The sequence below is a fragment of the Bubalus bubalis genome, chromosome 9, assembly GCF_019923935.1.
Source record: "Bubalus bubalis isolate 160015118507 breed Murrah chromosome 9, NDDB_SH_1, whole genome shotgun sequence".
Lineage (NCBI taxonomy): Eukaryota > Metazoa > Chordata > Mammalia > Artiodactyla > Bovidae > Bubalus > Bubalus bubalis.
The window spans coordinates 69,942,598-69,958,046 of record NC_059165.1 but is presented as its reverse complement, the minus strand read 5'-3'; the positions used below and the strand labels follow the sequence as shown (position 1 = coordinate 69,958,046).

General features: G+C 36.0%; 1 protein-coding gene across 1 annotated transcript; it reads left to right on the top strand.

Annotated features, from left to right (window-relative positions):
- The first annotated feature begins 264 nt into the window (after window positions 1-264).
- Window positions 265-8,045, top strand: LOC102414511 (olfactory receptor 14A16-like). The gene is given in 3 exon segments (XM_006069999.3): window positions 265-329; window positions 7,137-7,849; window positions 7,852-8,045. Coding segments are annotated over 3 exon segments (972 nt in total).
- The last annotated feature ends 7,404 nt before the right edge of the window (window positions 8,046-15,449 follow it).

The following is a 15,449-nucleotide window of genomic DNA, read 5'->3' as shown; positions in this document are numbered from 1 at the left end:
CACACACACACACACACACACACATATATATATATATGCAATTTAGAAAGATGTTAAAGATGACCCTATATATGAGACAACAAAAGAGACACAGATGTAAAGAACAGGTTTTGGACTCTGTAGGAGAAGGTGAGAGTGGGATAATTTGAGAGAATAGCATTAAAACATGTATATTACCATATGTGAAGTAGATGAACAATTCAAGATTCATGTATTAAACAGAGCACTCAAAGCTGGTGCACTGGGACAACCCAGAGGGATGGGATGGGGAGAGAGGTTAGAGGGGAATTTGGGACCAGGGGACACACGTACACCTGTGTTGATTTATGGTAAGACCCTCATACCTTCCCTCATAGCTCAGTTGGTAAAGGATCCGCCTCCAATGGAGGAGACCCTGGTTCAATCCCTGGGTCAGGAAGATCCACTGGTGAAGGGGTAGGCTACCCACTCCAGTATTCTTGGGCTTCCCTTGTGGCTCACTTGGTAAAGAATCCACCTGCAATGCAGGAGACCTGGGTTTGGTAAGATCCCCTGGAAAAGGGAAAGACTGCCCACTCCAGTATTCTGGCCTGGAGAATTCCATGGACTGTATAGTCCATGTGGTCACAGAGTCAGACATGACTGGGAGACTTTCACTTCACTTCACTTCATGGTAAAAACCACCACAATATTGTAAAGTAATTAACCTCCAATTAAAATAAATTAATTAATTAAAAAACGGAATTATGTTGATCTTTACATAAAAACATTCTGAAATTATGTGCAATACATAGTAGAAGATAATTGCTTTTGTTTTCAATATAAAAGTTTTCAGTTCGGTTCAGTTCAGTCGCTCAGTCGTGTCCGACTCTTTGCGACCCCATGAATTGCAGCACGCCAGGCCTCCCTGTCATCACCAACTCCCAGAGTTCACTCTCAGGCTCACCTCCATCAAGTCGGTGATGCCATCCAGCCATCTCATCCTCTGTTGTCCCCTTCTCCTCCTGCCCCCAATCCCTCCCAGCATCAGAGTCTTTTCCAATGAGTCAACTCTTCACATGAGGTAGCCAAAAGTACTACAGTTTCAGCTTTAGCATCATTCCTTCCAAAGAAATCCAGGGCTGATCTCCTTCAGAATGGACTGGTTGGATCTCCTTGCAGTCCAAGGGACTCTCAAGAGTCTTCTCCAACACCACAGTTCAAAAGCACCAATTCTTCGGCCCTCAGCCTTCTTCACAGTCCAACTCTCACATCCATACATGACCACAGGAAAAACCATAGCCTTGACTAGACGAACCTTTGTTGGCAAAGTAATGTCTCTGCTTTTGAATATGCTATCTAGGTTGGTCATAACTTTCCTTCCAAGGAGTAAGCAACTTTTAATTTCATGGCTACAATCACCATCTGCAGTGATTTTGGAGCCCCCCAAAATAAAGTCTGATACTGTTTCCACTGTTTCCCCATCTATTTCCCATGAAGTGATGGGACCGGATGCCATGATCTTCGTTTTCTGAATGTTGAGCTTTAAGCCAACTTTTTCACTCTCCGCTATTAAGATATAATTCACATATTATATGATATACTATTTTAAACTCTATAATTCTGTGAATTTTAGTATATGCAGAGAGTTATGCAACCATCACTACTATCTAATTTTGGAATACTTGCATCATTTAAAAAAGAAACTCTCTACCCCAAAATACTCACAAGTTTCTCCTTACCTCCATCCTTGGCAACCACTAACCCAATTTCTTTACCTGTAAATTTACCTATTTTGGACATTTCATATAAATGGAATCATGTAATATGTGGCATTTTGAATCAGAATTTTTTCACTGAGCATATTTTCATACCCAGAGGGATGGAGTGGAGAGGAAGGTGGGAGGAGGGTTCAGGATGGGGTGACACATATGCATCTGTGGCTGATTCATGTTTATATACAGCAAAACCCATCACAATATGGTAAAGTGATTATCCTCCAATTAAAATTTAATTGATTAAAAAGTATGTTCTTGATTTATTTAAAATGATTATATGAGTCTGATTATAATTTTTGTATTTTGTATTTTAAAAAACCCTTAAAAATGTATACTCAGAAAAGATATACAAGTATATACCATTTCTAAATACCAGGGGAATATACACAACTAAAGCAAAATTAACTGTTATCAAAAGCAGATAGAAGCTACAACACAGAAATTGTTTCATTCCATGGCTCAAATTGGTTTCAATTGCCAGAAATCTATTAATATATTTCACAATTAATTTAATTAAAAACAATCACATCCTCATAAACTTCAGCACTTTTAGTAATTGTTAATCCCTACAATATATTTAAGTGTGCACCATGACACATAGTCCAAAAATGTTAGAAATTAGAAAAATGTATTTTATATTTAATATATTCTGCTTTCCCAATATATGTAAATAAGTATGAGCTTTCGAATGGGAAAAATGGTTAAATTATGTTTATTCTTAGAAGATTATGACTACCTGCCTGGGAAACTATAAATATACTAAAGCAATAATTTAGTAATCAGCTGTTAGTATACCTACATTAATAAATTAAAAAAAAATAAAGTAATTGCAACCTACATATAATTAGATTAGGTAGTTAATATCTATAGACTATAATGGAGGAATTTATACATTGATAGATTAATAAATTATTAGTTAACTTGCTTGGAAAATGAACTAAATGTATTGTAAAATGCTGCTATAAAAATTTAATACTTCTGAATGAGGTGGACAAAAGAATGACAGCTTAAAAAAAACTAGAAAGGTGTATTTTGGACTTTTAAAAAATAATATGGCCTAAAAACTTGGGAGAGAAAGAAAATTTTTTCTAAGCAAGACCCCAAAGAAACCAGAACCTGACTGGTTTAAAAAAATCTTTGGACAAATATCATTACAGGAAAAAATGGAAAAAAAAGCAGAGGAAAATTGTTCTTATGTCTGAGAAGCATGAGGCTGAGAAATTCTAAATTTCCTAATATACAGAAAGCTTAAAGAAAGCAATAAAGACCAATAAAACAGGAAAAAGTTATAAAAAGCACTGACACAAAATTAAGACAAATGGCTCATACACATTTTAAAACTTGTGCACCCTGACAAATATATTCACCTTAAAATAATTAAAGATTTTATTCATCATGTCATAATGTTAAAGAAAGATGATTTAGGATTAAAAATTGAAATAATCTGTGTCTCTTGGGATTTTGTCACAGCTCTAGTGATGAATGATGTAGCTCTTCTAAAGTCTCCTTCTTTACAAGGACATTTTTTTTTTTTTTTAATTTGAGTGTATTCTCAGGGTGCTTACTTACGTAATTGAAGGAAAATCACCTTAAAAAGTGAAGAAGCATGGGCAGGAATCCTGTTATACTGTGTCTGGGAAATTTTTGTATAAGATTATATTCTGCAGCTGAAAAAAATCCAGTGAAGTTCATGCGATTCTTGCTCTGAACCTGTGTCCACAGGTGCCCTGAACCTCTTACTTCACTTTGCAACCCTAGTACTTCTGTAAGTATTATTAAATGTTAAATTATTAAATGTAAGTATTCATTTTTCTTGTTTTTAATGTGTGTATAGTAATCTGTTTTGAAGTTCAGAAGAGGTAACGTGAGTGAAGTAGACAGACTGAGAGTATTATGAACATTAGCTGTTACTATTATGCTCTGGAAGTCCATAAAAAGAGATAGAAAGGAGAAGATCCCAATAAACCAATCCTCTCTTAGTCACTGTATCCCATCTTCTGGAGGAATAGGGAAGCATTGGGATATGAGGTTGGTTTTAATAAATATAGGCACCATGCAGAAGAACAGGGTTAAAGTAATCACCTCTGCAAAAATGTTTAATGATGACAACCTGGGATAAAAGCAAGTCTGAGTGTTATCACAGCATATAGTATTCAAATACGTAAAGCTTAGGACTGAGGCCCTTGTGTCCAAATCCTGCTTCTACATTGTGTCATGTGAGATTGGTTTCTTAAGGTCACCACAGGTCTGTCTAATGGGTATATAAGATGGGTTGCTTGAGCATGGATATGCGCTCAGCTGTGCTTAGTCACTCAGTTGCTCAATCGCCCAACTCTCTGCGACCCCATGACTGTAGCCTGCCAATGTGCTCTGTCCATGTGATTTTACAAGCAAGAATACAGGAGTGGTTTGCCATGCCCTCCTCCAGGAGATGTTCCTGATCCAGGGATTTAACTAGGGTCTCCTGCATTGCAGGATTCTTTACCAGCTGTGCTACCAGGGAAGCCCGAACATTGATATAAGTCATATTAAATAACATGGAACCATCTTAGAATGTAACTGGTGCAGGCAAGTGCTCAAGAACTCACATTCTCAACAGTACTTTTCACAAACTGTTAATCATTCTTTTTAAAAATATATATATATTATTTTTGTCTGTGCTGAGTCTTCATTGCTGAATGCAGGCTTTCTCTAGTTGTGGTGTGCAGGAGCTACACTTTGTTGCAGACTATGGGCTCTAGGGGCTTCCCAGTGGTGCTAGTGGTAAAGAACCCATCTGCCAAGGCAAGAGATGTAAGAGATGTGGGTTCTATCCCTGGGTTGGGAAGATACCCTGGAGGAGGGCATGGCAACCCACTCCAGTATTAATACTAGAGAATCCTCTGGATAGAGGAACTTCGTGGGCTACATTCCTTAGGGTTGCAACGAGTTGGACATAAATGAAGTGACTTGGCACATACGAGTGGGCTCTAGGCACACAGGCTTCAGTAATTGCAGAGCATGGACTCAATAGCTGTGGCACATGGGCTTGGTTGCTCCTCGGCATGGGATCTTCCTGGACAAGAGATAGAACCCATGTTCCCTGGATTCTTAACCACTGGACCACCAGGGAAGTCCTGTTAATCATTCTTCCCTTAAACTAGCTGCCAAAATGCATGCCTTCTTAGGCCCACTTATTCTGAAGAAAATGAAATACCAACCTGTTATATAGGGTGGGGGAGGGTAATGCTGAATACATTCTCCTTCACAGGTATGTGGATTTGACTTCTGAGCTATAAAACAAAAAAGTGAGCAATTAAGATTAAAATTATTTATGGGCCTAGAGATATTTTAAGAACCTTATCAAAATATAAGAAATTTTTATTGCATTCCAACAAAAATTTGTTTTAACTGACTGCCTGAATAATTAAAATAAAAAAATTTCCTAATATTCTGGCTTGGTCAGTGATGAGTGTTTGAGGATTATTTCCACATGTTCTGCTTTGAGTCTTCCTGTTGGGGTAGATCTAAGGAAAGGAAGAGAGGCCAGTGCCAGTTCCATTCTGACCCCAGACATTGAAGTCAGGGTGAATCAGGCCATTGGAAGTCTGATGGTCTTTCAAGGGACAAAAGGTGGCTTTTTTCACCTCTACAAAACCTTCCAATAATGCAATAACAATGCAAGGACTTTCTTTATACCAGTGAAAAAATTTTTCTTTTCTTTTTTTTAATATAAATTTATTTATTTTAATTGGAAGTTAATTACTTTACAATATTGTATTGGTTTTGCCATACATCAACATGAATCTGCCACGGGTATACACATGTTCCCCATCCATTTTATGCTGGAACATTAAACAAGTTGTTCATCCTCTCGGATATAAGGAGGCTTTCTTGCAGACTTTTTCTTCTTTGTCTTTAAGAAGTAGGAATGTTTGCTATAGCATTGCAATTCAGAACAGAAAGAATGTTTCTCATTTAAACACCAAGGAGGGCATTTAATACTCTCCATCATGTAGATGATGGGGTAACCTGTGGAAAAAAAAGAATGAAAAAAATAAAAAGGAAAAGGAAAGCTGGCCAAGCAGGTGTGAATTAGGAGGAGAGTTTATTGCCTCAGATAGTTAAGTAGGAGATGTAGCTATAAATGCATGATTCACTGGAATGATTTTGGAAAGACAACAGCAACAATGTTGGAGATCTGATGAAAAGGTAAAAACTTCTAACATGTTTGAAATTAATGTTATGCTGAAAATGTAAAATTGTTCTATTCTACCTGTGAGTAGTATTTAGTTAAATAAAATATAACACAAGAAAAACCTTGAGACTGTCTAACAGTTTTCTGTTGTCTGTGTTCCTAATAAGTTGCCTAAATATTTCTATATAAGACCTCTTAAGCCTTTTCATAAGGTTTGACTCTGAGTATCAGCAGCTGTCATTCATGCCAAGTGCTAAAGTATAATTTTGGAAAAAAGGATAAAACAATTACTCTTATACACATATGAAACAAACACAGGTCAAAATTTTTTATCCAACTCATTAAATACAAGGGAATCTGCAAGATATTATAAGTGGTTCAAACGAGAAATCAAAGTACTATACACATAAGGCAGAAAAAGAATGCTGAAGTGAATTTGCAAGTAGATGTAAAATGGGTCTAACTATAAAGCAAAATCAGTAACATCTAATTCTTATTTCTATGAACAAGAATAATTTGCTGTATTGACTATTCCTGCAACTTCATTAATTGAAAATACTTCAAAGACAATAAAATGCAATGATGATCTAATGCACACACACACGCACAGAGTTTTCTCATTTCAAAGGTTTTCACAGTTTTTCTGACTCTGGCATAAGGAAGAAAGATTTAATGAGTAGAGAAAATGCTTGTTGAAGGTTTTCTTGTTGAGGAGCTATGCTAGTTGTTTTTATATGCATTGTCCAATTGTATTAGAATAATAATCAGACAAGAAAGCTTACTCTGGAATTTGAGTTAACTGATGCTTAGATAATTAATTCATTAAAAAGTAAATGAGTGACTAAATTTAAATTTGTGTTTAAGACTGATCAATCAAAATCCACTGCCTCTGTCACTACATATTGTAAAATAAAGTATGTAAAATTTCACTTGAGTGAGATACAGAGAATAGGCCTTAATCCACATAAAATTATGAAGTAGATGGTTTGAACTGGACTGGCACCCCATGTGATCACTGTGGTAAAATAAGCTCATTGCAACCTGCTATTAGTCTCATGAAGTCTCAAATATTCTCACAGACATGAACGTGAGTGGGAGAAAGGGAAGTTAAAATAGAACAGCAAACCGTCTCAAGCTGAGTCTCAAGTTGTTTACTTTTGTTCTTTTTCTTTCAGAGTAAGTCAGTGATTAAATGTCAAAGAAAAGGACAACTTTACCTCTAGGAGCACATTTTTTCTAATGGGATTCAGTGATATTCGGGAGATTCAGATCTTTCATGCTGTGCTCTTTTTGCTAATTTACCTGGCAGCCCTGCTTGGGAATCTTCTTATCATCACGCTCACCACCAAGGATCATTGCCTCCACACGCCAATGTACTTCTTCCTGAAGAACTTATCCTTTCTGGATGTTGGCCTCATTTCCATCCCTGTCCCCAAATCTATCATGAACTCTCTGACCAATGACAACACTATTTCATTCCTTGGATGTGTTTCACAGGTGTTTTTCTTTTTCCTCTTAGCCACTACAGAAGTAGCGCTACTCACAGTCATGTCCTATGACCGCTATATTGCCATCTGCCACCCACTCAGGTATGACATTATCATGAGCCGTGGAGCCTGTGTGCAGATGGCTGCCTCTTCATGGCTCAGTGGAAGTCTCAATGCAATTCTGCACACAGCTTTTACCTTTTCCACACCCATGTGTGGATCTCCTGAAGTTCATCAGTTCTTCTGTGATGTCCCACAACTGCTCTCTCTGGCTTGTTCATTTAACACTGGGGAACTAGTAGTCATTGGGCTCAGCCTAGTGCTAGATTTTGGCTGTTTTGTCTTTATTGATATATCTTACATTCACATCTTCTCCACTGTGCTAAGGATACCTTCCAGAGAAGGCAGATCCAAAGCTTTCTCCACATGCTTGCCACACCTCATTGTTGTGACTTTCTCTCTTCTGGGTATTTTGCCTACTTACGCCCATTACCTAAATCTCCATCACTTTTGGATTTGTTAATTTCAGTATTCTATACTGTGGTGCCACCCACCATGAACCCCCTTATCTACAGCCTGAGAAATAAGGATATGAAGATGGCACTAAGGAAACTGAAAATAACTGGATATTTTCAATCAAATTAGAAGAATTAATTTCACATTGATCATGATCTTTTAACTCACTGACATAATTATCTGAGACATTGATGGCACATTCTGACAGTAATATTAAATGTGTAGAGTAAGATTATCATGAAAAATTTGGTTTTACTTATTGAAGTGGTACTAATAAGCATGATGCCTGTCCAGACCAAATGGATGACAAAACCAATAAATTGTAAATATATGTGTTGCCCTTATGTTTGTCATCCTAATGGAAACACCATTTTATGTGACAAATGGGAAACTGGGCAGGGTGCTAGGACTTCAGATATAAACTTGGGCTCTCCCAGGCAAAGCAATTTTATGGTCACTCTTAGCAAATGTGATACCTGAAATTCCTTGTTGGATGATGTATATAATTCATTCTCAAAGAAACCAGGTAGAGGTAAAGTGAACACTGCAAAACATTGCAAATATAACCAAATGCAACTCAACTGTACAAGTTAAAATGGCAAGTTTTATGCTATGTGGATTTCACCTTATCAACAAGACAAAAACAAAGCAACAGTCTGTTATCTATCTGTCTTCCTCTTTTCTTTCTCAAACCTACAATACGGCATTTTCTGGTATAGCTTGTGCCCGTGCAGTCTAGTAAGAAAAGACACATGTACTAAAACCTAGCTTTACCATATACACATGTATTTGCTCATACTAATATTAAAACAAGCTCCTGGGTGCATGGAGTAAAGGGGCCAAACACAAAAATACTTAGCACGAAGGCAGGTGTAGGGAGGCAATTTGCACTTTTGTAAAGGAAATATCTAAGCTCTATTTTAAAGGCTAAGAAGGAATTGAATCTGGCAAATGGGGAGTAAAACCAAAGTAAAACGTATTGGAAAATGAAAACAAACAAAAACAAAAACCAAACGGCAACAGTGGGTTATAAAAGATGTGTGACTGATATGGGACTGAACTACAATTGCCCTTGTCCTGAAAGACAATGAGAAAGACATTAAGGGAAGAACTAGAATAAGCAGAGGGCAAAGAGGCTGAACAAGATTCTAAGAGGCTCAAAATATGCAGTGAGAGATGAAGCTTTGATCAAATGTTGAGAGGAAGAGAAGACAGATACAGGAAATTTCAATTACATGATTTAGATATGTTTAAGGAAGTAAAAACAAAAGTCAAGAAAGTTGAGTTTGCAAGCAATGAGCATCAGCATCACCTGCACTCACCAGAGATCTGGCCTCACATGGAATGGTTAACATTATCATCAGCCTTGCCAAGTGTCATCCATGTGCGTGCGTGCTTGCTAAGTCGCTTCAGTTGTGTCCATCTCGTTTTTACCCTATGGACTGCAGCCCACCAGGCTTCTCCGTCCATGGGATTTTCCAGGCAAGAGTACTGGAGTGGGGTGCCATTGCTACCCACACCATTATTGCTGCCTGGAGAATTAATTCCATGGAAAGAGAAGCCTGATGAGCTACAGTCCTTTGGGTCACAGAGAGTCAGACATGGTTGACTAACACTTTCACTTCTTTTCATTTCATATTTGGTTTATAAGAAACGCATATACAATATAAGAAAGTTGATACATTATTACTCATTAAGGAGATCATAAACTAGGCAAGACTAAAAAATTTTGTAAAAGATAGTTAAACTATATTAGTACAATAATAAATTCATTTATTAAACAGAAATATTTTTAATAGATAGTGAGACTGTATAATTTGAAAATTTCAACATAAGTGCTAAAATATGTACATATAGGTTATTATTCAATAAATAGAGATTTGAATACATAAATAAATCAAGGTGATACACTATTAAGATAGTTCAGTCAGATAACATTTTACAAATCTTTTAGTCATAAGTAAAAATAATTCAGAAAAAATATATTTAGAATGTCAATGATATAATATTAATCTTAACATAATGTTGATATAATATATTAATATATTCTATATAATATATATTATATATCAATACATATATACACTATAATTTATTTATAAATATACACATTTATTTAATGTATATATAATATAATATACAATATATTAATATAATATTATATATTCTTTCCAAATATGAAATATTTCAACTTTATGTGGTCTTATGTCATAAAATTCAATAAATATCAAATGAATATATGGTTAACATTTTTTCACCAAACGTAAGGTCATTTTTAAATCAAAATAATTACAGCACTCTGTATTTGATATTGAAAAAAATCTTTTAAATAACTATTTGTCAAAATACACATAACAAAGAAATACTTAAACTGAATGAAAATAAAGCATTCTAAATAAAACTTGTTAATAAAGTTAATGAAATTATTGAAAAAAATTGTAATCTCTTATGTTTATATTTGGAAAGACAAGCTGGCCATTATTCATTAAAGTCTGATGTAAAATTTTTGCCAATATATACTAGAATATAACCTCTTTAAAATGTTATATATGAAAAATAATGACAAGACAATAAATTAATGAAATAAAGAATGATTCCTTAGAGAGGATTAATATAATTAAAATAGTTTGTGGGGAAAAAATAGAATTGACAAACCTGTGGAAAGATTGATCAGCAAATATAGAGAAGAGACATAATTACGTATAAAGAAAAGATAAAATTAATGTAAATGTTCTATACATTATTTAAAAAATAGATACTTTTTGAAACATAATGTTAATGCATAGAAAACAGAAAAAATGAAGCTATTTTAAAATAGAATTGGGGCTGCCTCTAGAAAGAATAAAAACCTAAATCATCAGATAATACCATTGAAACTAAATCCAAATTTAAAACAAATTTAACAAAGAAGACACATAACATAAATATTTCCAAAGTTGAATTATACTGAATGAAAAAATATGAAGGTTTTAATGCATACCAAGTCAAAGAGAATAGGGGATAAAAACATAATTCAACATGTTTTAAATATTTACATGTAGCTTTATACATGTAAATAAATATAATGACATCAGAAGGAGGTGACAAACCAATTTTCCTAAGAGACATAAATTCTAAAGCAATAAATAAAATAATACATTATTAATACCTTATTTTAAAATTTGAATTTTTACAAAAGTATGTTTGCATCAAAATTTCAAAACATATTATAGAAAATCAAGACATTAATCAAGAATGAAAATGCTAAGATTGACTCCATAAAGAATCATGTTCCAAAAAGTACAATTTGAGAAGGGCTTGGATTTCCTAGAAAACTAAAAGAGAATTTTTGTTTTACTCTAGATAGCAATGACAAAAAAGTTAAACACATTGAATTGAAATCAAGATGGCTAAAAATCATGTCTACTTTTATCACAACTACTCAAAAATATACTGGAAGTTATTGTCACAAAAAATAAGATATAAAGAGATTTCTAGTTTTAAAAAGTTAGCAAGTTAGTAAGAATTCTGTATATAAGAACAACAAAATTCAGTTACACCTTTATATACTGCCACAAACTTTGAGATTTATTTTATATATTCCACTATAAATGCATAAAAATATAAAATTAAATTGCAGAATATACAAACTATCAGCAAGATCTACTGGCTAAAATGAAAACTCACTTAAATGGAAGAACATACCCTATTCATGAACTGCAATTTTCACTACCATAAAGCTATCAATTTTCCAAATTAAATTTAAAAAAAGAGGATAATTGATAAAATCAAGAAACAAATTTTAATTTTTGCAATGCATTAATTGTTCAACCAACTAAAACATTGATTAAAAATACAGTTCAGTTCAGTCACTGAGTCATGTTCTACTATTTTCGACCCCATAGACTGCAGCATGCCAGGCTTCCCTGTCCACCACCAACTCCCAGAACTTGCTCAAACTCATGTCCATCGAGCCAGTGATGCCATCCAACCATCTCATTCTCTGTCGTCGTCCCCTTGTCCTCCCACTTTCAATCTTTCCAGCATCAGGGTCTTTTCCAATCAGTCAGTTCTTCACGTCAGGTGGCCAAAGTATTGGAGCTTCAGCTTCAGCGTCAGTCCTTCCAATGAGTTTTCAAGACTGATTTCCTTTAGGATGGACTGGTTGGATCTCCTTGCAGTCCAAGGGACCCTCAAGAGTATTCTCCAACACTACAGTTCAAAAGCATCAATTCTTCGGCACTCAGCTTTTCAACTCTCACATCCATATATGACTATTGGAAAAACCATAGCCTTGACTAGACGGACATTTGTTGGCAAAGTAATGTCTCTACTTTTTAAGGTGTTATCTAGGTGTGTCATAGCTTTTCTTCCAAGAAGCAAGCGTCTTTTATTTTCATGGCTGCAGTCACCATCTGCAGTGATTTTGAAGCCCCAAAATATAGTCTGTCACTGTTTCCACTGTTTCCCCATCTATTTGCCATGAAGTGATGGGACCAAATGCCATGATCTCAGTTTTCTGTAAGTTGAGTTTTAAGCCAACTTTTTCACTCTCCTTTTTCACTTTCATCAAGAGGCTCTTTAGTTCATCTTCATTTTCTGCATAAGGATTGTGCCATCTGCAAATCTAAGTTTATGGATATTTCTCCCAGAAAACTTGATTCCAGCTTGTGCTTCATTCAGTCTAACATTTTTCATGATGTATTCTGCGAAATAAAGTTAAATAAGCAGGGTGACAATATACAGCCTTGACATACTCCTTTTCTGATTTGGAGCCTGTTGTTCCATGTTCATTGCAAACTGTTGCTTCTTGACCTGCATACAGATTTCTCAAGAGACAGGTCAGGTGGTCTGGTATTCCCATCTCTTGAAGAATTTTCCACAGTTTGTTGTGATCCACAGAGTCAAAGAGTTTGGCATAGTCAATAAAGCAGAAGTAGATGTTTTTTCTGGAACTCTCTTGCCCTCATAATCAACAAAGAGTACAAATGCAGTATTTTGGTGCAACCTCAAAAATGACAAAAAGATCTCAGTCTGTTTCCAAGGCAAGCCATTCAACACAGTAATCCAAAACTATGCCCATACCATTGATGCTGATGAAGCTGAAGTCGATCACTTCTATGAAGACCTAGAAGACCTCCTAGAACTAACACCAAAAAAGGATGTTCATCTTTGGGGACTGGAATGCAAAAGTAGAAAGTTAAGAGATACCTGAAGTAACAGGTAAGTTTGGCCTTGGAGAACATAATGAAGCAGGGCAAAGGCTAACTGAATTCTGCTAAGAGAATGCACCGCTTATAGTGAATACCCATTTTCAACAACACAAGAAATGATTTTACACATGGACATAACCAAATGGTCAATGCCAAAATCAAATTGATTACATTCTCTGTAGCCAAAGATGGAGAACTGTACACAGTCAGCAAAAACAAGACCTGGAGTTGACTGTGGGTCAATCATCACATTCTCATAACAAAATTCAGGCTTAAACTAAAGAAAGCAGGGAAAACAACTAGGCCAGCCAAGTACATCTTAAATCAAATCTCCTATGAACATGCAATGGAGGTAATAAATAGATTCAAGGGAGTAGATCTAGGTAGCAAAATACTTGAATAACTATGGATGGTAGTCTGTAATATAGTACAGGAAGCAGCAAATAAAACCATGCCAAAGAAAAAGAAAAGCAAAAAGGCAAAGTGGTTATCTGAGGAGGCTTCGTGAACAGCTGAAGAAAGAAGAGAAGTGAAAGCTAGTGAGCAAAGGAAAGGTACAATGGACTAAACAGAGTTCCAAAGAATAGCACGGAGAGACAAGAAGACCTTCTTCAATGAACAGTGCATAAAAGTAGAAAAAAAACAACACAAGGGGAAAGACTAGAGATCTCTTCAATAAAATTGGAAATATCAAGGGAACATTTCACCTAAAGATGGGCACAATAAAGAACAGAAACAGTACAGACCTAGTTGACACTAAAGAGATCAAGAAGAGAAGGAAAGAATACACAGAAGAACTGTACAAAAAAGATCTTAATGAACCAGCTTACCACAATGGTGTGATCATTCACCCAGAGCCAGACTTTCTGGAGTGTGAAGTCAAGTGGGCCTTAGGAAGCACTGCTGTTAATAAAGCTAGTGGATGAGATGGAATTTCAGTAGAACTATTCAAAATCATAAAGGATGATTCCATCAAGGTGTTGCATTCAACTTGTCAGCAAATCTGGAATACCCAGCACTGGCCACAGGACTAGAAAAAGTTAATCCTCATTCCAGTTCCCAAGGAGGATAGTACTAAAGAATGTGCTAACCATCAGGCAGTTGCACTCATTTCTCATGCTAGTAAGGTCATGCTTAAAATCTTGTACTCTAGGCTTTAGCACTATGTGAACCAAGAACTTCCAGATATCCAAGCTGGGTTTAGAAAAGGCAGAGGAACCAGAGATCAAATCGGCTACATTCACTGGATCATAGAGAAAGCTAGGGAATTCCAGAAAAACATCTACCTCTGTTTTATCAACTATGCTAAAGCCTTTGACTGTGTGGATCATAACAAAGTGTGAAAAGCTGTTAAAGAGATGAGAATACCAGACCATCTTACCTGTCTCCTGAAAAACCGGTATGCGGGTCAAAAAGCAACAGTTAGAATACTGTGTGGAACAACTGATTGGTTCAAGATTAGAAAGGAGTATGACAGGGCTTTCTGCTGTCACCCACTTGTTTAACCTATATGCTGAGCACATCATGAGAAATGCCAGGCTAGATGAGTTGCAAGCTGGAATCAAGATAGTCAGGAGTAACACCAACAACCTCAGATATGCCAATGATACCACTCTAATGGAAGAAAGCAAGAGGAACTAAAGGGCCTCTTGATAAGGGTGAAGGTGGAGAGTGAAAAAGCCAGCTTAAAAGTAAATATTTAAAAAAAAGTAAGATCATAGCATCTGGTCCCATTACTTCATGGCAAATAAAGAGGGAAAATGTGGAAGTAGTGACAGATTTCCTCTTCTTAGGCTGTAAGATCACTGGAGATGGTGACCACAACCATGAAATCAGAAGACGATTGTTTTGTGGCAGGAAAGCTAGAACAAACCTAGTCAGTATGTTGAAAAGTAGAGGCATTACTCTGCCAACAAAGGTCTGTATAGTCAAAGCTATGTTCTTCCCAGTAGTCATTATGGTCATGAGAACTGAATTGTAAAGAAAGTAGAATGCCAAAAAATTGGTGCCTTTGAACTGTGGTGCTGGAGAAGACTCCTAAAAGTCCCTTGGAGAGCAAGGAGATCAAATCAGTCAATCTTAAGGGAAATAAACCCTGAATGCTCGTTGGAAGAACTGGTGCTGAAGCTTAAGCTCCAGTATTTTGTTCATCTGATGTACACAGTCAACTCATTGGAGAAGATACTGATGCTGGGAAAGATTGAGGGCAAAAGGATAAGGGGGAACAGTCCTAAGATGGCAGAGGAATAGGACAGGGAGACCACATTCTCCCAGACAAATTCATCGAAAGAACATTTGAACGCTGAGCATGCTGTCAGAGTACATCAGGCACCCAGAAAGA